Source organism: Orussus abietinus, unplaced genomic scaffold, assembly GCF_000612105.2.
Source record: "Orussus abietinus isolate OABI.00-Male unplaced genomic scaffold, Oabi_2.0 scaffold483, whole genome shotgun sequence".
Taxonomy (NCBI): Eukaryota; Metazoa; Arthropoda; class Insecta; order Hymenoptera; family Orussidae; genus Orussus; species Orussus abietinus.
This window is the reverse complement of record NW_019394626.1, coordinates 38877-61338: the sequence shown is the minus strand read 5'-3', so window position 1 is coordinate 61338 and position 22462 is coordinate 38877. Positions and strand designations below refer to the sequence as shown.

The 22462-nt window shown below is 40.6% G+C and overlaps 4 protein-coding genes across 6 annotated transcripts; 2 read left to right on the top strand and 2 right to left on the bottom strand.

Moving 5' to 3' along the window:
- Window positions 1–1020: 1020 nt before the first annotated feature.
- On the bottom strand, window positions 1021–4339 carry LOC105702844 (WD repeat-containing protein 78). Its single transcript, XM_012430738.1, has 3 exons — window positions 3812–4339; window positions 3123–3480; window positions 1021–2736 (listed from the first exon to the last, which is right to left on the bottom strand). Exons 1-3 carry the CDS (start codon window positions 4267–4269, stop codon window positions 1354–1356), a joined length of 2199 nt encoding a protein of 732 aa, XP_012286161.1. The 5' UTR covers window positions 4270–4339; the 3' UTR covers window positions 1021–1353.
- A 718-nt stretch (window positions 4340–5057) lies between these two features.
- Window positions 5058–8946, top strand: LOC105702845 (general transcription factor IIH subunit 2). Of its 2 annotated transcripts, none has more exons than XM_012430740.1 (7): window positions 5058–5237; window positions 5401–5602; window positions 5698–5826; window positions 6354–6527; window positions 6889–7079; window positions 7682–7931; window positions 7995–8946. In XM_012430740.1, the coding sequence occupies exons 1-7, from the start codon at window positions 5179–5181 to the stop codon at window positions 8136–8138; spliced, it is 1149 nt and encodes a 382-aa protein (XP_012286163.1). In that variant the 5' UTR covers window positions 5058–5178; the 3' UTR covers window positions 8139–8946. The 2 variants fall into 2 exon arrangements, with proteins under 2 accessions (XP_012286163.1, XP_012286162.1); XM_012430739.2 differs by having other exon boundaries at window positions 6823–7079; window positions 7995–8945.
- Window positions 8947–9313: 367 nt separating this feature from the next.
- LOC105702847 (serine/threonine-protein kinase ULK2) lies at window positions 9314–18666 on the top strand. 2 transcript variants are annotated; one of them, XM_012430743.2, is made up of 15 exons: window positions 9314–9621; window positions 9769–9942; window positions 10015–10107; window positions 10323–10373; window positions 10450–10519; window positions 10602–10778; window positions 10855–11089; window positions 11700–12014; window positions 12728–12997; window positions 13701–13954; window positions 14894–14968; window positions 15179–15547; window positions 16720–16847; window positions 16935–17070; window positions 18331–18666. In XM_012430743.2, the coding sequence occupies exons 2-15, from the start codon at window positions 9853–9855 to the stop codon at window positions 18402–18404; spliced, it is 2337 nt and encodes a 778-aa protein (XP_012286166.1). In that variant the 5' UTR covers window positions 9314–9621; window positions 9769–9852; the 3' UTR covers window positions 18405–18666. The 2 variants fall into 2 exon arrangements, with proteins under 2 accessions (XP_012286166.1, XP_012286167.1); XM_012430744.2 differs by lacking the exon at window positions 14894–14968 and having other exon boundaries at window positions 9315–9621.
- Window positions 18609–22247, bottom strand: LOC105702848 (translocator protein). Its single transcript, XM_012430745.1, has 4 exons — window positions 22048–22247; window positions 20007–20219; window positions 19318–19586; window positions 18609–18758 (listed from the first exon to the last, which is right to left on the bottom strand). Exons 1-3 carry the CDS (start codon window positions 22153–22155, stop codon window positions 19395–19397), a joined length of 513 nt encoding a protein of 170 aa, XP_012286168.1. The 5' UTR covers window positions 22156–22247; the 3' UTR covers window positions 18609–18758; window positions 19318–19394.
- Between the last annotated feature and the right edge of the window lie 215 nt (window positions 22248–22462).

The window sequence follows — 22462 nt, the reverse complement described above, 5'->3', positions numbered from 1 at the left end:
CTGCCGCATGGTATTACCATCACGAATACGTGAACCGCCAACGGCAACTGGTAGATGGCACAGCCATCGCGATTGCGCGAGCCCCTACCAGAAATTCGTTGCGCCGCCCTTGGGGGCAAAAAATGGTGAAAGCTGACGTGCGAAATCAGAGGGCAGCACACGGTGCGATCGCGCGACCCTGCCGGTGAGCAATCTCCCAACTCATCTCTGGTATTATACGTTGTAATATAGGTGTAGAAAACCACATATATTACTTGACGTATTATACTTACCCAATCTTGAAAGCGCAAAACGCGATTGCGCGAACCAGTCCGTGAACAATCTCCCCACTCATCTCTTATTCAAGCTTAACTGGTTTGCATCCGATTTAGTCCTTAATGATTTTTACATGTTTACATGTGCCGTAAAACACGTTTATGACCTAGAAGATATATGTATCATGCATCTGCGGCATTCACCATATTGGAGACGTAGTTTACTAATTTTGTTACGATTTTCTACAGTAAATTCCTTGATTTGCATAACACGGTAAAACCAAAAAAACACGGAATTACTTAATCCTACCTCTCGGTTGGAAACTGACGAAAGTTCGTTGCGAACCGCGCTTCTTTGGCATGGCGCGCACATCGAAGCCAAGCCGCCATCTTGAAAATTCAAATCAATGGCGCCATATTCACCGACGATGATTCTTCGCAAATTTTCATAATTAAATGTTGTTGTTTTCATGATTACATGAATGATGTTTTCATGATTACATGTCTCCTTGTATCAATATCTCGTTTCCTTCAATTAGCGAGATGACATCTAATGACCGATTTCTTTAATTTCAGGTAAGTTTCAGATAAATATACCTGGAACGTATCTATAATAACTAGGCATATTATAGCCCCACAATTTTGTTGACAATTCAACGCTTTTCCTTCAGCCCTGACATGACGATACAAAATAACACTTGGAGATTTTATTGTAATATAAATAACACTTTATGTTGACAGTCAATAACGTCGTTTTATTATAAACTCATAGTACTAGCCATACGAAGTATCGCATTATATAACAATCTTATTTTACGAAATGCTGACAGGAACTATAGTTTGCACATTTTGTACTATTCAGTTCAAGTCCTGAAATACTATTACTATACTTTCTTTGGACATTTTTGTACTATTCAGTTCAAGCTCTGATATACTATTACTATACTTTCTTTGAACATTTTTATACCTTCCAGTACACTTTCTGAAATAATATTATCTTACCGACCGGGTCATAATTTAAGCAATAGCCTAAGATCCTAAAATGGATTGCACATCGTAGATTAAAGAACTTTTTCATATTCTTTGCAACTAAAATGTACTATATAAATGGTGGTCCAAGTTTTCTAAGTTTGTTTAATAAAACAGGTCGAGTGACGAGTGCCTTCTGTATAGAAGTGACGAGTAGCTGAGTTTGGATTAAAGAAGGAAATGGCATACCTTCTAAGGTATATACATGGATAGCTCCTTCGATGTCTGCAGCCAGCAGTTGATTTCCATTTGGAGTAAACTGGACGGAAAGAAACCTGCCACTGTGGGGAGACACTGTAATAGACGTAGGCTTATATATTTTTCTCTTGATATCCCACAAGCAGATTTCATTATTCACTACACTAGCAATGATGGTTGAATTAGTAGGACACCACGTTGCATCATGGACACAAGCCATAGTACTCGACAATGTAATAAGGGGTTCCACGATCCCATCGGCCCATATCCTAGTACACCAGTCGGCACCACACGTTAAAAAGATCTTCGAACAAAATGGTGAGAACTCTATGGAGTATACTGGTCCATCGTGGGCCAAAAAGCTATCTATGTGTTGTTGCAGGTAATTTGTGGAGCATCGATGAATGCAACCCTCATCGGAGCCAACAAAATACAAAGACGTAGAATTAGGATATCTTCGAAGTACCAAGGCTCCTGGATTCCTACTGATTGGAATATCGTAAACAGTGCAGTGATTAGTTCTGTTAACTCCTGTTACCGTGCCTTCTATCCTCGATATCCTCATGATCTCCGTAGACGTAAAATCCTCCCCCGATCTGTAACGAAGGATTCGACCATCCTGATTGCTGGTATAAATCTGCTCCTTAAAATCAAACTGTTCCTCCCCTGCCCACCACTGCACTTGCCAATGTGGAGAATAAGAAGGCGAGGTAATTCTCTGACTGCATCTCATGATGGATAACGCTTTGTTGCTTACGTCAATGACCATAATAATTCCATCGTAGAACCCAACTGCTAAAAAGTTTGGACGATCTTTGCTCCAGTCTAAAGCAGAGACGGGGCAGTTGAAGGTGTACGAACGATCGGGCTGACTGGGATTTTTTATACACCAGATCAGAACTACTCCGTTTTTCACTTCTGCTCCAGGGATTTCTCCATATCCAGCAGCAAGGAGGTTTTCATTAATATAACTCCATCGAAAACAAGAAACCGGACGGCCTTGAGAAGCTGCACATGAATGTGTCCAGAGGAGACGCAAGCTGTATGTAAATTCCAAATCCAAACTGCAGGGATCCTGCTTAATTAAACCCTTGAAACATTTTTGTGAATTAATGTAAAGGTTGCTGGCAATTATGCGCTCCACGACCCTGATGGCATCTTGGAATCTAATACTCTCATAGATCTGTGCAAGCTGATCTTCAGGATTAACAACTTCGCTAGTTCCTTCTATTTTTGGGAGTTTGAACCGATTTTCCTAGAAAAACAATGTTTTGCCACTATTTCCTGTTTTTAAGTATTCCGTGTTTTTTTATATATTGCCGTTTTTAAACATTCCTGTATTTAAGTATTCCGAGTTTCTAATGCATTATATTACTCTGGTAATGTAACCGAGAATCAGAGTATAATCAAGAATATAACCAATGATTAAACTCTTTGCGAATGAGAATTTAATTGTTTTAATAACATTCAAGTTTATTCCAATAACTTAAACGAATTAATGTTACTTCAAGGGTAGTGCTAGAGATTAATTTTCCCCTACACAGATTGTCATACGACCTGACTAGCCTACTGAAAACTCGCTGGAATATTTCTGAACCCTGATGTGACCAATGTGGGAAGAAATTATACCAATTAACAAACCTGATTCTGAGATTCTCTATAACCACCAGATGTAAATCCATCCGTTTCATTTGAATCATACATGACCCAAGCGTTCACAAACGTTCCCTGATTCTTACGTCTGGACCGACTTAAATAAGTGCTTCTTGTCTTGGTATGGACTATCTGAGTCTGTGTTTCAACCGTGGCTAATTTTCGGTTTGATCCTCCTCCAACAGTAATGTACTCATACCTCTCATTTTCTTCTTTAACTGCCTGGCCTTCTGGGGTATCGGCAATCTTAGTTAATTGCGGCATTTCAAAGATAAAGAATGTATCGGTCTCCATTAATGTTATTACCACCTTTTCTGGTTTAATGTAGGATATGCTCGAGTCATACCTATATTCCATAGAATACACATTACAGTATATGTAACTATACAGGTTGTTATATTTCAAACGTTTCATTATAATATCTTACAGAACAAGGATTTCATTGATCAAGCGTTGCTTACTGTAACATCACCATTGAAACTATTACATTTTCCTTCATATTTTTCTCATCTTTCCTCCCAAAATCACGCAATGTTCGTATGAAACACTGTTCAATTAACCTCTTGTTTCGTAAGATACTCAAAAGAATCATTTAATGTGGGCCGCACTGGACTTTACAATTTGAAATACCTAATAATTAAATTAACCGATAAGAGGATATAAGCAATTAATATTACCTACAAAGATAGAATTCGGAAGGAACGTCATCAATAGCTTGTACACTATCGATGCCTTGAGTCGACGCAAAACTCTCTATCGGAGTATCATCCGTAGGCAGTATCGAGGTATGTACCGAGGCTGATCTGAACAGTATCATCGAAGAACTCGCCTTTAAGCCCGAAGCACTAACTACGACTTGTGTATTACTTCCACCTTGACATAAACCAATAGCATCGAAAGCTGTCAACTGCCTTTCTTCGATGGAACCAAATACATTATGGACTAGAGTTTTCGGGGTAACGTCAACACCGTTGTCGAACACTCGTAAATGTTGTCGTTGCTGAACAATTGAGGTTACGTTCTTAGGTATTGCTCTCCGAACCTTCCCCGAAGCATTAAGTTTTATTCGCGATGAGCTTGTGCTCTGACCACGCGAGCCTAACTTTTGAGGCGAATCACTTCCGCTTGGTCTCATTTAATAATTTTATACTTTTCAGTTATAACTCAACGTACATAAAGTAAACAGAATTAAATGGTAAATGTCAACAATGCTTCCTGTCAGACAGCTGTCAAATAGCCGGAGATTTGAGAAATGTTTACGATGTGCAACATGTATGTTACATATGTTCGTTGCATATTAATGCTTGTTACTTCCACTAGGTGCAGCACCTTCTTTCGATAAAATGCGCGGGTTAATTAAAAACTTCAAACTGAATGACTCCATCATACTCTTAAATCCGGGATTTATCAGGTCTAGATCCAGTAAATCGCATTGACCACGTCTCCATCGCACTTCTAAATCCGGGATTTATCGGGTCTGGATCCAATAAATCGCATGTGTTTATCGTATTAAAAAATACGCAAATTCGATCCTAAGCGTCTCGATTGATACTTAAATTCGGATTTATCACGTCCAAACCCAGTAGATTCGAATTTAAGTGTCGATGGCAACACTTAGGATCGAATTTAAGTAAGTATTAATGCGATGAAGACATGCGATTTCTTGGATCCGGACCCGATAAATCCTGGATTTACGAAAGCGATGGAAACGTGGTCATTAAGAAAACCCAGTTCTACAGTTCGAGTTAAATGGAGTTTAACTAATTTAAGGAGGTTTAAACTAGTTAAAGTGTACTTAATTTTAATAGTTCTGCGAGAGGACAGCATACAATTCCGCGTGCGCAAATCGTGAGTAGTTATCCAACTCACGTATGTTATTATTTCTTGTTCATTTTGTTTTTTTTTCAGTAGCGGAGTTTGTAGTTCACGAAGTTTCTTGATGTTTACTTCCGTCAGTTTATGTGAGGCCGACGAAGTGTCAGGGGTATGAATAAAGCGAAACAAAGGAAATTAATTCTCAGATAGTGGATTAAAAGATCATAACATGGCTGATGAGGACGATAAAAAGGAGTACCGGTGGGAAACCGGCTACGAGAAAACATGGTATGAGTTTACATTACCTTTGAAAAATTTGATATAAGTATATAACATTTCTTTGCATTACATTTACTGTATAAATTTACCTGGAATCTGTATACAGTAGTGATGAATTTGTCGTTATGTGACTGTTAAAGTTATCGAAACTAATTATTGTTTAACCCTATAGGGAGGCGATCAAGGAAGACGACAACGGTTTCTTGAATGAATCGATAGAAGAGTACACTCGTACCATCAGGAAGAGGCTTCAGCTGGATAAGAATGTTGGAGCGAGATTGGGAATGATGAGACACTTATACGTCATTCTTGACTGCTCGGAATCAATGATGAACCAAGACTTGAAACCAACTCGGTTACTTTGTTCTCTAAAAGTATTATTTCCACGACTTATATTCCTTGAGATCTTAGTAATGCAATGTGATTTAATATTAGACTTGTTTACTATTTTTCATTCATTTATGTTCAGCTTCTGGAAAATTTTATTGAAGAATTCTTTTACCAAAATCCAATAAGCCAAATGGGAATAATTACAACGAGAAATAAGAGAGCGGAAAAACTTTCGGAGTTGTCAGGAAATCCTAAAAAGCACATTCAGGTATGTATGTGTAATTATATTAATCAGAAAGTAGTCCGTCACAAGTTACAAATCCGCAGAATAAAATTGAATGATATAGGGTAAAGCATCCATGTATCAGTGTTGTTAGATTGGGGATTTTATACTTCAATCTGAGTGGACTTAGTCGTAGTCTAATCTGGGGAATTAAATATCTGAGGATTAATTCTTGGCGGAATGAGAGAGAAGATTTTTCCGATGGAGCAGATAAATTTGGAGTGATTAGTGGGTGGATATGACAATTCTATTCAATCCCAACCACATATAATATTTAAAAACCTATTTATATTATGTAAAAAAAGAAAATGACACTTAGTATCACTTAACGTTAAGCTACACATAATATTTAAGAATTTATATTCATTACATAAAAAAGTGTAAAAAAAGTCTAGGTATTTTTTGCATATGGTTAGAAATAAAAATCAATTTAGGGGAAATTTATTTCATATGTCTGGTAATACTGTCATATGCTATAGTTTACTACAATTCTCTATTTTTATGTATTGCAGGAAATGAAAGCTCTGGATAAATTGTCACTAACGGGTGAGCCATCGTTGCAAAATTCTATAGAATTAGCTTTAAAATCATTAAAGTTATTGCCTCCTCATGCTAGCCGAGAAGTCCTGATAATAATGGGCTCTCTCACGACGTGCGACCCAGGAGACATTAACGCAACTATAGAGGTAATTTGTTAACAGTGAAGTTACTATGACCATAAATAATTGCTTATACTCTATAATGACCTTGAATTCATATACCCTTATATGGATATTTTTTAAATCTTATCTGATTTTTCTGGTAAAACTTAAAAGGGCTCTTACCTATTGACGGTAGTAAAATTACCCATTTTTCAAACAGGTACAGGAAAGAAATGAAACACATTTAAGTAGAGACATAGTATTCAAGAACTGTCCGTCTTTTCATTATTTTAAATGAAAAAGTAGATTGTAAAGGATTAAAATTAAACATTGATTTCAGAGTTTAAAGACTGAAAGTATAAGATGTAGCGTAATAGGACTAACAGCTGAATTGTATGTGTGCAAGCGCATGGCATCAATAACAGGTGGAGATTACAGTGTAGTTCTCGATGACAAACATTACAAAGATCAATTAAGTACCCACATCGATCCACCACCCGCAGCCACCAGATTAGATGCAGCCCTGATTAGAATGGGATTCCCACACCATGCTTTGCACTTATCCGCCACGGATTCCTCAATGAGTTTGTGCATGTGGTGAGTTTAATATCAAGATGTTCCAATAGTCACAAAATTCTATATGGCTGTCCTATAGCTGAAAAATTGAGAAGTTTCCGTAGACACCAAGAAGGGTACGGATGTTTCATACTCGATAAATAGTATGTTAGCCAACATATGATGGTGCTGTAATCATCTCTTCTTCTATCTTAATCTCATGGTAAAGCGAAACAATAAACCTCCACTTTAAGGTCAATTAAAAGTGCACTACAGATATTTATAACACTTTTCTTGGTATTTCCTACACGAATCTGTATTGTAAAATTTCTATAGTGTTCTAAATTGTTGCACATAAATCCTGAGAGTCTTCGTTCTCGACTCTAAGCTTTCAAAAGGTATAACATATAACAAGTATGTGTCCTTAATTCTAGTCTGGGATTAATAAACAAATTTTCTTGAGAAATTAAATTTTATGAGCGTTACGTTCTTCCTTAGGGCCTCTGCAATCATATGCTGCAATTTCAAATAATTCGGTGCATCCAGTTTGAAGAAACATTTTATAAATAGTTTGATGTTTATATGTATATATTATGTCACCTTAATGATGATATTAAGGATAATTGTAACGGATCTGATTTCAGTCATGCAGGCACCACGGAAATGTCGATGAAACTTATGTCGACTGGATACTTGTGTCCACAGTGCTTAAGTAAGCATTGCGAGTTACCGGTGGAATGCAGAGCCTGTGGACTTACTTTGGTGTCTGCTCCTCACTTAGCTCGATCATACCATTATTTATTTCCGATCGAACACTTCCAGAAAGTAGTAGACAGCGTACCACTGCATCGATGCTACGGCTGTCAAAAGCAATCGGAGCAACTCAACAAGAAGGTAACATCAATGTCTGACATTCCTGATTAAAAAAGGGTACAAAACATTCTCATGTACTTTTAGATGTATATCTGCAACAAATGCAAGCAAGTGTTCTGCATGGAGTGCGAGATCTTCATTCACGAGTCCCTGCACACGTGTCCAGGATGTGCAACGAACCCGGAGACATATCACAGATCTCAAGATTGTATACAATCCACCAATTAATTAGGACTAATTAGGAAAGTAAGCGTAATCCAATGTGAAATAAATATACGTTGTTAATTTTTCATTAAGGGATTATGTTACGATGGAAGTTTAAAAAAATTGTCTCCTTTTTTTTTTTATAAATTCAAGTGATAGTTTGTAGTTCTAAAAAGAATATCTATTGGTTTGAATAGAAAACCCTTATTGTTTAGCGAGTTTACACTAGAGATAAATTTAAATTATTCTTTTATTTATAAACCAAATCAAAAGGGAAACGTTTAAATACATTTCTCTCGAAATAACATTTTTAATGTCAGCAGCATTGATAGTTACTACAATTTTCATTCTGTTCATATCAAACTTTCACACAATCTTTTTACATCATGTATACTGATTTTGCAATGTATTTGCAACTGCGTTTGTTGTAGACATTTTTATACAAAATTTATTAGCAAAAATCGAAATTCTTTCTTTCGCCGTTTATTTTCCTGAAATAAAGTGCCAAAAATGAAACGTGATTGTGTAAGCAATCATTTATTAGCGGCAAATTACGAAACAGAAGACTGTGGACATTTTTATACTGCGAACACAAGACGATATGAAAACTATGACGTGTGGCCACGTTTCACATTTTCGTGACATTACACGTTCCGTTATGTTCGGCCATTGTTATGACATTTGCAGGTTCCCGATACATTGCACGATTTCATGACATTCAATTTTTCAATGTATACTTCGTACGTAGTGGCGAGAGAGGAGTTTGCATTTTTAAAAACTGCTCATTTCCGTGACATTTGATTCCTCAATGAGTATCCCCTACACAGCCGTAAGAAACATGACCCATGATTTACACTATTGCATAACATTCACACAGTTTCTTGACATTCAATTCCCTAATGCAGCCCCCATACTTACCTATAACCGACCGAAAAAGCCATGTCAACGTTAAAAATATATACACGGTTTTACGCTCATGCAATAAGGTCCCATTGTCCCCTGAAGGTGTAACACGCCGAAGTTTGATTTGAAAACCGCGCCGCGGTCTCAGTCCAGTAGTTGGCGCGGGGAGAGCCGATGAGTTCCGAAGATACCCGATCGGTGCGCGTCGCGGCCAATCAGCGCGAAGTAGCAAACAGCTGATGCACCGCGCATTTAACACAGTCACGGAAGTGTACGGAAATACACGAGTTAACGAGTGCGCCTATCCGAGTTGCCCGAAGTGGTCCGAAGTGCCGTTTGACATTTTTCAGAGATCGGAGAGGCCATCGGCGCGTTAGGACACGCAAGAGCTGCGACGCGCTCGCTTAAAAGTGCCAACAGGGAGCGGAATTCGAGGCGGCGCGAGTCCGGGAGTAGAAGACCCGCGGCCGAGTGTTGTGCATTGTTGTGCGCGTCCAAGAATGGATCGCAAGCTCGCGTTGGCGCCGTGGCTGGACCTCGGCAAGGCTCGCGCGTCCCGAGAGTAACACCATGTCGGATGCGAAAAAACGTGCCCTATCTCGCGGTAAGTTACAACCACAACGGTAAGATTGCCTTGCGAACTCCAAGCTGGACCTCTTAACCTCTAAACTGGTTACGTCTCCCGCACCTCACCTTGCCCTGTCTCGTGCCCCTGTCCCCTCCCCGTATTGATCTCTTTCTCTCTCTCCAGGTGACGCGTCTTGCGTTCGAGCTGCTGTTTGTAAACTTCTGCTGTCACCCATGGAGAGCTCTTGAGACTCCCTGACAAGGGAACATGGAGGTTGTGGGAGACTACGAGTACAACACGAAGGACCTCATTGGGCATGGGGCCTTTGCCGTCGTCTTTAAGGGCAGGCATCGGAAAGTGAGTTTCTATCGACGATAAGCCTTGCGATTCATCCTGTACCATTCTTTACGTTTTGTTGATGTTCCGCAGAAAGCAAACTTTGTCGTTGCCATTAAAAGCATCACCAAGAAGAGTCTGGCCAAGTCGCAGAACTTGCTCGGCAAGGAGATCAAGATCTTGAAGGTTAGCGACTTGACTTTGCCTAAGAGGAATTGCTGGGTATCGAGGAGGGAGCTGGAAATAGACCGGGTTAAATTCCTTGGGGAACAAAGAACAAAAGATATCGCATCTTCGGGCTCACTCCTCTTGTTTTTCTCATTGAACAAAGAGGCTTGGAATGGAATTGCATTGTTTCTCTTTGTTCTTGCCGGTGTTTGTAAAATAAATTACATTTGCAGGAGCTGACAGAGTTGCATCATGAGAATGTCGTTGCTCTTTTGGATTGTAAAGTAAGGAATCATTGATTATTACCATTTTCGTGAGTTAGGGGTAAATTTCATTGATTGCTTGACTTCTGTATTGCAGGAATCGAATCTTAATGTCTTCCTGGTTATGGAGTATTGCAACGGAGGGGATTTGGCTGATTACTTGGGTGGTATGTTCTTTTTAATTATTATTTTCCATTATCGAGGAAGCATCTAGTACTCGTTAACGTTAATTTATGATTTATTATGCAGCAAAAGGGACCTTGTCCGAAGATACGATCAGAGTATTTCTTAAGCAGTTGGCAGGTGCAATGAAAGCGCTGCATGCCAAGGGTGTCGTTCACAGAGACCTTAAGCCACAGAATATTTTATTAAGTCACACCTGTGGTAAAGCATGTCCGCAACCCCATCAGATTACTCTGAAAATAGGTAAGTAAAAGATCGGAGGTAGTTTGTATGTTTCAGTTACTCTGATTGATTACACCGAACATTTGTTACATTACAGCGGACTTTGGATTTGCCCGATTCCTGCAGGATGGCGTGATGGCGGCTACTATGTGTGGCTCCCCAATGTACATGGCCCCTGAAGTTATCATGTCATTGCAGTACGATGCAAAAGCCGATCTTTGGTCTTTGGGAACGATCGTGTTTCAATGTCTGACCGGCAAGGCTCCTTTCCAAGCTCACACCCCTCAGGCCCTCAAATTATTTTACGAAAAGAACGCTAATCTTGGTCCTAAGTAAGTACTCTTAACAAAAGACAAATCTTGACGTGTCATATATTTGCAATTAACATATTCAATGCCAAACCTATTTCAACAGACTTTTTGTTTATGCCATTTAGATTATTTTATGTTAAAGAGGATAACAATGCCAAATTAAATTATAATATTGAATTGCGAAAAGATATAACACATAACATATTTTTTCTGCATATCCTTCTCCATATCTTGCCCTACTAGGCAATTCCATATGTGAATTCTCTTTTGTCCTATTGGGAACTCCTATTGTTTGTCAAGTTTCAATAAGGTTTGTTGCAAAATGCCCTCTTAATTGTTTTTACAATTATAAATAAATGCGTTAATTGTGTTTACAATTATTATAAATAAATTCGTTAATGCCTCCATAGGAAGTAAAATTCCAAACGATTTGATCCACCTTGTTTGAAGAAAAGTTTCATAAACGAGATCTTGACGTATCAGATGCCACTTTCATATCACCTTAATGGTATATAAATAAAAGGCAATCTTGCATATGCAAGTAATTGCGCGTTACGCGTATTTAAAAATATCACGTCACTGGTGACCGATGTGATGTTGAATGCGTTAAATGTTATTTATTTGCTTGCAGAATTCCCCCGGGCACGTCTCCAGAATTATCGGACCTGCTGATGGGTCTCTTAAGGCGCAACGCAAGAGACAGGATGCCTTTCGACGAGTTCTTTGGACACGCTTTCCTTCAGGGACCCAAAGAGAATCCAAGCGCAGTGCCCACAGAGGTACCTGCTTCCCCCGGAGCTCTGGCAATACCCGAAGGAGCTGCAGGAGTTGCCAGGTCGGGCCACGAAATAAGCAGTCCCTGTTCGAGCCCCGAGGATGACTTTGTCCTCGTTCCCAGTGACCTGAGCAGTGATACGGATAACAATCCTAATGCGCAACAAGTGAAGTGAGTCGACGCAGACTAGTGGCCGTGCAAAACATGAAGTTACCGATAGTGATTTGAGGTGTCAAATATTTTATCGACTCGGGCTGCTTGAATTTGAAAACATCAACTCGAGTTTGGGCTGGAGTCGATTACTCGATTAACTCTTTGACTGCTAAGTTATTTGGACGTTTGGGCAAAATTGACACTCACGCACAGGCAATAGTGGATCTAATGTTGAAAGTATATATACGTCTTTTGTAGTCAAAGGGTTAACCCTTTCAATACTATGGGTGACTATGGTCTATGATGTCTCTTTGACGCCACTTTCAGATCACCTTAAGGTGATGTGAAAACAACATCCGAGGGGGCCAATCGTATATGAAACTTTTCTCCGAGCTGAGTGTATCGAATCGTTTGAAATTTCACCACATGGAAATGGAGGCCCTAAGGAAGGTCTTGGCAAACGTGGAATTCCGCTTTTATAAATATAAATTAAAAGTTATTTATGAAAAGAGATTAAGGGGGGAAGTTCCATGAGCACAAGGAACTTTCTTAGGGCTTCCTTATTCACGAGGGAGACTTTAAAACGGTTCGGTACACCCGGTTTGGAGAAAAGAAGCATAATCGAGATCTCTTTGAGGCCACTTTCGTATCGCCTTAATCTATTATATTACTCGACTCGTCACATCATTAGTTAGCAGTGATCAGGCGATGACCGTTTATACTTGACGCAGGTACAGCAAGCAGTATAGTCGCGAGGCTGCGAGTCCTCCGCGACCTTGTTTCTTGCCAATCTCGGAACCGATACCGGTGCCAACGCAGCGGAGCGTCGCTCAGCCTTCGTCCCCTTCGGCTAATGCAAAGTCGGGATGCAGCGACGTGCCGCGCTCTCAGCCCATCAGCATGAAGCGAAGCGTCGACTCTCACAGGAGCCATGCTCCCGACATCGGCTCCCTGAGTCCACCAAGTGTCCAGTTCGTTATAGGCACCCCACCTGGTAGGAGGTGAGCAAAGCAACCGATTAAGGTGAAGCGAATCAGTCTATCCGAATAAGATACTTTTTCTTTTTTAAGAGTATTGAACCGAACCGTCTAAAACTTCGACACATGACTCGTGATCATCTAGGAATTGTCCTGACACTTTCAAAATTTGGTTTTTAACCAAATGGCGTCGAGCTCTCATTTTCGATCGATATACAATTATTAAAGGCTCTAATATGAGAAACGAAAGTGTCAAGACAATTGTACGAGAATTTAGAACACTCTGGTAATCGATAAACTCGCATTTGAACGGGATAAAGGCAAGAAAAGTGTCTTATGAGCTGTTATGTTGAAACGATGGGAATATGAGGTCTCGGAGTGAAAATTTAGTTGACATGGAAATCACAGATGGAGACATGGGGACAATCGGGTGTACCGAATCGTTTCAAACTGTACAACGTAAATATGGAGGCTATAAGGAAGGTTCTGACACCTGTGCAATTTTATTTTATTTCTACAAAATTTAAGGAATACCTGTAAACAAATTTGAAAATAATTGAAATTTCATGGGTGTCAGGATTTTTTTTTAGAGCCCACATGTTCCCATTGTACATAGGAGAAAGGTTTTATAAATTAGATCTCTTTGACGTCACTTTCACGTCACCTTAAAGTGATGACGAATTGAACTTTATCGGCAGACATTTCATGTGCTTCGTTGTTCCAAAAGGTTAAGCGAGACACCTCCACCACCGAATACTTGGCAAGTAAGCCCCGTAGCAAGGCATTCTCACACCTCGAGTGGAACCTCACCATTAAGGCGATCCACCGGCACGACGAGTGCATCTTCGCCGTTGCTTACTGGTCCCCTGGCAGTTTTAGGATCGCCCACTACGAGGGCTCTGCAGGACAACAACAATACTTTGCGACACTCGCCGGTAATTCCTTTCGGCACTCGAGCGGTCACACTCCCGGAGATCTCAGGTAAACAAGATAGTAGGTAGTAGTAAGCATTAGAATATTTTAATAAGTGCTCAAAATCTGTTAAGAGGATATGAAAGAATCAGTCTATATACATCTGAGAAGTCAAATCGTTTGGGAAAGTATTACCCGAATTGAGGGTACTGATTAGTTTCAAATTCCACCACGGGAATGTGGTGGCCCTAATATAGGTCCTGAAACTCATGAAATTTTATTTTTCATAAAAAAAATTGATTAATCTAGCATAGTCAGTGCACGTTTTCGCTGTTTTACGCTTCTTGGAGGCTTAGAATTGAAAATGAAGACTTTCAGAACCTAGCTCGAACAATTTAGAATCCCGTAGAAATGGAATATTACAAAGTCAGATGGGAAAATGTGGCGAATACTTTCACCAAAGATTGCAAGAGAATGCTGGCTTGTCCTGCGAGTAACACATGTTCTTATGGCAAAAATTTAGTTGCAGCTAAACGTCACAGATGGCGACGTTGGTTCGTCAAAATATAAACGGTCATGAATTCATGGGATTTCGGCAGTTTTAGGTCGATCTTTTTATCATTACTTTATCGAAATGGCATATAGAACCCTTCAGTTTGTATAATTCTCAACGTAGACTGTAAAAGACTTCAGCATAAATATAAATGTCGGTAATGGGACGCGCCAGCTTATGTTACCACTTGAGCATTCAAAACGTCATTCCCACCGAAAAGGGTATAGATGAATTTTACTTTATCGATGTTGATTAAATTTCTTAGCGCCTTTCATATCCTCTTAAGGCTATATGAAAGTTGTATCCGAGGGGTCTCGGTTATGAAATATTTCTGCGAGGTGGGTGTATCGAATTGTTTGAAATCTTGCCACGTGAACACGGAGGCCCCAAGGAAGGCCCTGACGCTCGTGAATTTTTATTTTTAACGTAAAATTACGTCTTCGTTTTATTTATAGATGAGGATACCTACTCAACGTTCAAGTATGACAAACGTCGAATATGCGAGTACGCGAGCGGGTTGAAAACACGACGTAATTATAGCATTAGTGTACATAGGTACAATGTTATCGCTGCGGTTAAGGAGTTATATGCAATTGTCATAGGCAAAATTCAAGAAATCCTTTTTCATAACTAAAATGCATTTCTTAATCGAAAACAGACTGTGGAATTGTTGAATTTCGCCTATGACAACTGCCATAGGACCCCTTAAGTTGATTGACATCGTGGGGGAACTTTTCCAGAGGCGGGCAGCTTCCAGAGCCTCTTCCCGGAGGCGACCCTGGGGCTGACGGAGGATCGCCCGTGGACGTTCATCGCTCCCGAACTGCCCGAAGAGACGCTGCTCGAGCGGGAGCACAACGATATCCTGGCCAAGCTGAACTTCGTCGTGGCGCTTTGCGAGTGCGTCTGCGAAGTGGCCAGAAGTCGGGCCGGGCCTCTTAGTGCTCCTCTTGGAAGCATCGAACAGGCCAGCAACGCGGCGACGAGGAGAAGGGCCGAACAAGTCATTCTTCTTGTAAGGGCCTTGCAATGGCTCAGCTCGGGTTTGAGTCTGGCGACTCAGCAGTTAAAGGCTGGCAGACTACAGCCGACCACTAGCGTTAAAGATGGTGAGCCTCCTTTACCGCCGAGCTCTTATTATTTTCCCCATTATCGCGTCATAGAGATGAGGATCTGTCTTAATCCGTACATTTTATGAGTGAAACTTCTTATGTGGCGGTAAGGCGAGTTTCGTGTCGAGAAATCGGACCCTAACGATATGTAAAACACTCGTTGAAGACGGTTTACTTTAATTTTTATACCGCTAATTACTACTTCTAGTCATCTTCGGGCGTTAAGGTGACGTGAAAGCGGCATCCGAAAGCTCAATTGTTCATAAAACTTTTCTACAAACTGGGTGTCCCAAATCGTTTCATACCTTAAAACGTGAATGTGGAGACCCTAAGGTAGGACCTGAAACTCGCGAAATTTAATTTTTTCTAAACTATTTTTAAAATACCTATAAACAAATTTGAAAATAAATGAAAATTCATGAGTTTCAGGACCTATCTTATAGTCTTCCTATTCACGTTGTAAAGTTTCAAACTATTCGGTTAATCGAATTGAGAGAAAAGTTTTATAAATATTTTTACGTTTTATATACATAGAATGACCCCTTCATATCACCTTAATGACGTTTATTAACTCTCTTTAACTTAGAAGTTTCATTTGCAACGTGCGCGGCGACCACGCGCCGATTTCTGTTGGGATGGCAACTAAATTATTACGGATTTTGTCGATAGATGGCATTAAAAAATCCGCAATACTTAGTTGCCGACCCAATAGTACACTGGGAGACATCAATGCCCTCCCATCCTGCACAGGCGATGCCGTATCTGCAGGCAAAGAATTCAGAGGTCTCCATAGAAGCCCAGAAGGATACGGATGTTCGATGCTCGATAAATAGTACGTTAGCCAACGGATGGCGGCGCTGTAATCATCTCTCTATCTCTCTTAATCTTATGGCGATATATAGCGATTGCATTCTTTCTTTATCTTACACCCAATACTCGCCTTTCTACATGCGTCTCTCTTCCTCCCGTACGTGAGATATCGTTGGCTAATACGTGCAATCTCTTTTTTATCCCCACTTCTGGTTTGTTAGTCAAGTTTTAGAGCATCAAGCGCTAACATAGGATCTGGGCTTCTACGGGATTCTGAATTCTTTGCTGCAGGGCAGGCATTGATGTCCCCCATTGTATGTAGCTCGAAGAGGTCTAATCTCGTTAATCCTTTTTCCCAGTGGTCAGTACGATGAATGACAAATTCAGGTCGTGCCTCACGGAATGCAAGCAGCTCAACAGCGCCGGTCTTCTGAGACAGACCGGCTCGACGGCGGATAAGATCCTTTATAATCATGCTATACAAATGGTTAGCATTATCTCTCTTTCGTTCTACCTGGATTTTCCGGTAGAGTACTTCCTGATAATTCTTACTGTTTATTGTTTCTCATTGCAGTGTCAATCGGCAGCGCTTGACGAGCTCTTCGGCAATCCCGCGGAGTGTTTCCAGCGATATCGAACGGCGCAGATCCTCCTGCACTCGTTATCGCAACACGTTAATCACAGTCAGGACAGGGCGCTTCTGATCAAATGTAAATAATTAGTATTCGCCTACTCTTTTTTTTTTTTTTTGCGGAGAAATTGCGTCTTGGCATGCCTTGTTACGTCCCCGAAATACCGATATATCTGTATCTAGGGGATGTAAAAGTGGCATCCAAAGTGCGAATCGTTTATGAAACTTTTCTACGAACTTGGTGTATGTATAGATGATGTTCAGAATGTAAGACGTATACATAGATATTGTATAGAATCGTTTCACACTGTCCGACGTGTGAACATGGAGGCTATAACGATGGTACTGACACTCATGAATTCTCTCTTTTTTTTATATAAAAATTTTTTTAGGTATTTATAAACAATTTAAAACAAATTAAATTCGATTCGGTATCGCTATTTCCAAGAAAAGTTTTATAAACGAGGCCTCTTTGATGCCACTTTCGCATCACCTTAACACTAGAACCATTGGTGGATTTTTTTTTTTTTTAACTACGGTGGGCCATTTAAAACCAGTCATTTTTACTGGGCTTGGTAGTTCTAGGGTTAACTATGTAGCTGATACTCTACGAAATGACGTGACGATTTAAGGTGAAGTGAAAGTGGCCTCTGAAGTGTGAAAAAATATTTAACAAACCTTCTTCCGGAACGGGCACACCGAATCATTTGAAACATTAGCACGTGATGACGGAGGCCCCGAGGAGGAACGCGATGCTTGTGAAATTTGATTTTTTAAACAAAACATTTTCTATCTATCTGGAACCAAGGACACGTACTTATAGTTTACGCTTTTTGAAAGATTAGACTCGAAGACGAATACTCTCATGATCTAGGAGTAGCCAATTAGTACGCTATATTGTGATCGAACATTACAGATTAACGTGGGAAATATGAAAAAAAGTTTTATTGACGTTTTAATTTGATAATAATTATATAATTTCAATTTTGTATATTTATCTTACCGTTAATCTGCCATGCCAGCTTATTACATCGGACTGTCCGTTTCTGGTGTAGCATTTTTTTTAAAACTTTTTTTTCTTTTCATCTACATATTTTTAAATACAGCAGGCTAATCCCTTAAGGCGATATGAAAGAGAAATGCTTATGTTTCCACTTGAGTATTGAAAATGACGTTACCACCAAGGAGGGCACAGATGAATGTTAAGTTATCGACCTCGATGAAATTTCTCAGCGCCTTTCATATCATCTTAAGTCTATCTACTAATCTCCATTGTTTCGGGACGTCCACGTTGATGGTTGTATTTGAAGCTCTAACTTTGGTTCCCTCGATTTTTCAGATAAGGACGCAGTCGAGAAGCGTTTGTACGTTTTGCAACAACAAGGATATATTTACGCGACGGACCCCACGTAGCGTACATGCAATATAGATCCAGAATGCAGCCTCCTACTCGAATCCACGTTGCATTCGGTAATTTTATCTTATAGACATGTATAAGATATCAACAGAACGAGAAGGGTAAGACAGCGAGACGGCTAACGTTAACCTGTTCGGTTGTTTTGTCGATTTACTATGATTCCTGACCTTTGATTATAGGTATGTTGTAACGTAATCATGGTCGATTAACTAACTTTTATTTCGTATCGATTAAATAAACACGTGTATACTAACGGAATATCTTGCGCACATGTCGGTCAGTTTCCCTAAGGCCACTCGTTAGCACGGGTTGGAAATTTCGAAAGCTGGCGTCACTCCTTCGTACGGCGGCTAAGAACAGAGAAAAAACGTATTAAGGGGATGTGAAAGTGGCAACTGAGAGAGGTCGATCGTTCATAACGCTTTTCTCTTAACGCATTCGCGACCACTGACGTGAATTCACGTCTTTCCAAGTTCTATTCCTGGTTGCCGCTGACGTGAATTCACGTCTTTTCAAGTTCTATTCCTGGTTGCCGCTGACGTGAATTCACGTCTTTTCAACTTTCCTGGTTGCCGCTGACGTGAATTCACGTCATTTTTAATTCTATTCCTGATTGCCGCTGACGTTAATCACGTCCGTGACGATACACGATACAAGTTCGCGGCAAACAGTTTCAGAATTTCATTATTTCCCCCGGTATCTCAGTATTTGAAACGGAAAAAATTTGCCGCTCGCGAATGTGTTAAAATGATAAGCTAAATATAACTATCCGTGTGAGCGGTGTATGAGTGACAATATTCAGGCAGAAGCGGTTTTAAGTTTCACGTGGAAGAGGAGAATAGCAGATTCGAGATGTCGAGGGATGGACTCGCTGCGGAGTTACCTACGAGATAAACGTCGAGACGGTACCTGGTACTTTCCGAAGAGTGTTACCCTTTGATCCTTGGTCGCTTTTACGTAAGTACTTGGAGTCCTTGGAGGAGAGCTCACTCATTTTTCCCTTCGCTTTCCTTTGACTCCAACCGATTATCTCGATAGATAACGTAGTTCAAGGCCACGGCAAGCGTGTTCCATGCCAGGTACGGGATCATCAGGTAACCGGCGACGGAGTTAACTCTGTAGAACACTATTCCCAGAGCTGCGGTCGAGCCCCACAGGGCGAGGATCTCGTACAGGGCCTGCGAAGTAAGTACATACAATCAACGTTAAGGCGAAGTAATGTAAGATGTCTCGTTCATGAAACGAATGATGTGTCGTTTATGAAACTTTTCTCCGAACTGGGTGTACCGAATCGTTTCAAACAGTTCAATGTTAATATAGAGACTAGAGGAAAGGTCTTGACACCCATGAAATTTCGTTTTTTTTTTTTAATTCGTTTGTATGCATTTTCAAAATCTTGCCAGTCAGGACCTTCCATATAGCCTCCATATTCACGTTGTAACGTTTGAAACGATTCGGTCCACCCAGGTTGGGGAAAAGTTACATAAACGAGGACTCTTCGACGCCACTTTCACATCGCCTTAACGTATAACAATAGCCAGGGCATTCAGGTTTTAAATTTCATTCATTTTCATGAGATCTTGCCCACAGAGCGGTACCCATTTCACGTTGTGTGCCCCGAAGAAGAGCGGAGTCCATGCCCAGTTTAGCGCCACGTTAACTCCGTATACTGATAATGGCAATGCGGCCTCCTCGAGGCCTCCTGCGTCTCTCCACACTAAATAGGACGAATAACCCATGGTGCAGTAAAGGCCCGTCCACACCGGACCGAATGTCCAGTTGGGCGGCGTCCAGGAGGGCTTCTTCAGGCCCTGAAATCATAGTCCGGTAATCTCGAATCATGGGGATATGAAAGGCGCTCAGAAATTTAATCGACGTCGATTATGGCGATATTAACCATTTTAGTGCCGGGCGAAAAAGAGGTACTTATGCGAAGATAACCGGCTGAATTTTAGGATTTTACTGGGATTTGGAAGAAGGCTCATAAAAATCAAACGAAAAGCAATATTTACGTAGTTCAAAAAGCAGGGTACTAAGGACAAAATAGAGAATAAGAGACGTCGATAAAATAAAATTCATCTATACTCCCTATGGTAGGAACGCCATATTGAATACTCAAGTGGTAACGTAAGCTGGCGCGCCACGTTACCGACATTTATATTTATGCCGAAGTCCTTTACAGTCTAGGCTGAAAATTATACGAACTGAAGCGTTTTATATGACATTTCAACGAAGTAATGATGAAGAGATCGACGTAAAATCGTCGAAATCCCGAGATTTCATTATTCTAACGACTGTTTGGGACCGTCGCCATCTGTGACGTTTAGCTGCAACTAAATTTTTGCCCAAAAACCGCGTTAGACACTGGACAAGCCGGGATCTTGCGATCGTTGGAAGTATTTTCCATGTTTTCCCATCTGACTGTGTAAATATTCCATTTCTACGGTATTCTAAATTGTTCGAGCTAAGTCCTGAAACTCTTCATTTTCGATTTCAAGCCTCCAAGATGCGTAAAACAGCGAAAACGTGCATTGACTATGCTAGATTAATCAATTTTTGCCGTGTTGGTTATAGTCCATGCTAGATTAATACATTTTTTTTATGAAAAATGAAATTTCATGAGTTTCAGGACCTATATTAGGGCCTCCATATTCACGTGGTAAGATTTGAAACGAATCGGTTCACCCAATTCGGAGAATACATTCACCAACCAGGTCATACCATGCGAAAGAGACAATTCGTATACGAAAATAACATAAAACCATCGCTTTTTACGAAGGGGTTGAAGATCAATATAACCGTATAGGGAATGACAGGAGAAAAAATGAACCATTGCTAAAGCGACCATTTCATTGGTTCGGGCATTTCACAGCAAGAGGCGACGTTGCTTCGTAGTCACATACGATTACCTACGAGTAATTCCCACGAACTGAATTCGAAGAGTTCTCAATATCGCATATTCGTATGCGAAATTTTTCATGTGAATCTATTCGTATGCGACATTTTTCATGCGACATTTTTCATGTGAATCTACTCGTATGCGACATTTTTCATGCGAATTTATTCATATGCGACATTTTTCATGCGAATCTATTCGTATGCGACTATTTCATGCGAATCTATTCGTATGCGAAATTTTTCATGTGAATCTAATCGTATGCGACATTTTTCATGCGAAGTTTTTCATGTGAATCTACTTGTATGCGACATTTTTCATGTGAATTTATTCATATGCGAAATTTTTCATGCGAATTTATTCGTATGCGACTATTTCATGCGAATCTATTCGTATGCGACATTTTTCATGCGAAATTTTTCATGTGAATCTACTCGTACGCGAAATTTTTCATGCGAATCTATTCATATGCGAAATTTTTCATGCGAATCTATTCATATGCGACATTTTTCATGCGAATCTACTCGTACGCGAAATTTTTCATGCGAATCTACTCGTACGCGAAATTTTTCATGCGAATCTATTCATATGGGAAATTTTTCATGCGAATCTATTCGTGTGCGAGAAAATCCGTATGAACTCGATAATCGGGCCCCTGGTAGGCGCAGATAGGACGGGCTAGTATATGCTAGATGCAACGTTCGACCATCTTCAACGTCGAGGACTCCGCCCGATTACCTCACCTGGTACCAGGGGTTCAGGTTCTTCCTGGTGATGTAGGCACCCGCCCATCCGCCCAGGTTGGGAAATACCGTGGCCGCCGCCGCGGCCAACGGAAGTCTGTCCCCCATTTCCACCTTTTTGCCGACTATTCCTTCCGGTAAGACGTCTCTCTTTTTCCAACCGACTCCGCGTTATCGCTCGCGCTAAGCACTGACGTCGGAGCTCCGCCGTGACCTATGTACTCATGCACCGCGTGACTATAGATCCACGTGTAGATCCTGGAGGGGGAAGCCGGCCATCCGAGTGTTGGTGCAACCGCAGTTCACTGCCATTGCTGAAGGGACGCCTAGCAACGTCGCTGACCGAGCCAACAACGGAGAAGAGAGAGAAAGAGAGAGACAAGTTACGCTCCACACCTCGACGGTTGCCATGGGG

Bases quoted from the DNA above. Each gene is read 5' to 3' on its own strand.
- LOC105702844 (XM_012430738.1), bottom strand. From the start codon at position 4,269: ATGAGACCAAGCGGAAGTGATTCGCCTCAAAAGTTAGGCTCGCGTGGT. The intron at 3,481-3,811 runs GTAATATTAATT...TATGGAATATAG, and splicing joins TCCGAATTCTATCTTTGTAG to GTATGACTCGAGCATATCCT. The intron at 2,737-3,122 runs GTTTGTTAATTG...TTGTTTTTCTAG, and splicing joins ATAGAGAATCTCAGAATCAG to GAAAATCGGTTCAAACTCCC.
- LOC105702845 (XM_012430739.2), top strand. From the start codon at position 5,179: ATGGCTGATGAGGACGATAAAAAGGAGTACCGGTGGGAAACCGGCTAC. The intron at 5,827-6,353 runs GTATGTATGTGT...TATGTATTGCAG, and splicing joins ATCCTAAAAAGCACATTCAG to GAAATGAAAGCTCTGGATAA. The intron at 6,528-6,822 runs GTAATTTGTTAA...CATTGATTTCAG, and splicing joins ACATTAACGCAACTATAGAG to AGTTTAAAGACTGAAAGTAT.
- LOC105702847 (XM_012430743.2), top strand. From the start codon at position 9,853: ATGGAGGTTGTGGGAGACTACGAGTACAACACGAAGGACCTCATTGGG. The intron at 9,943-10,014 runs GTGAGTTTCTAT...GATGTTCCGCAG, and splicing joins TTAAGGGCAGGCATCGGAAA to AAAGCAAACTTTGTCGTTGC. The intron at 17,071-18,330 runs GTAAATAATTAG...TCGATTTTTCAG, and splicing joins CAGGGCGCTTCTGATCAAAT to ATAAGGACGCAGTCGAGAAG.
- LOC105702848 (XM_012430745.1), bottom strand. From the start codon at position 22,155: ATGGGGGACAGACTTCCGTTGGCCGCGGCGGCGGCCACGGTATTTCCC. The intron at 20,220-22,047 runs GTGAGGTAATCG...CTATGATTTCAG, and splicing joins ACCTGAACCCCTGGTACCAG to GGCCTGAAGAAGCCCTCCTG. The intron at 19,587-20,006 runs GTACCGCTCTGT...CTTACTTCGCAG, and splicing joins GGGCACACAACGTGAAATGG to GCCCTGTACGAGATCCTCGC.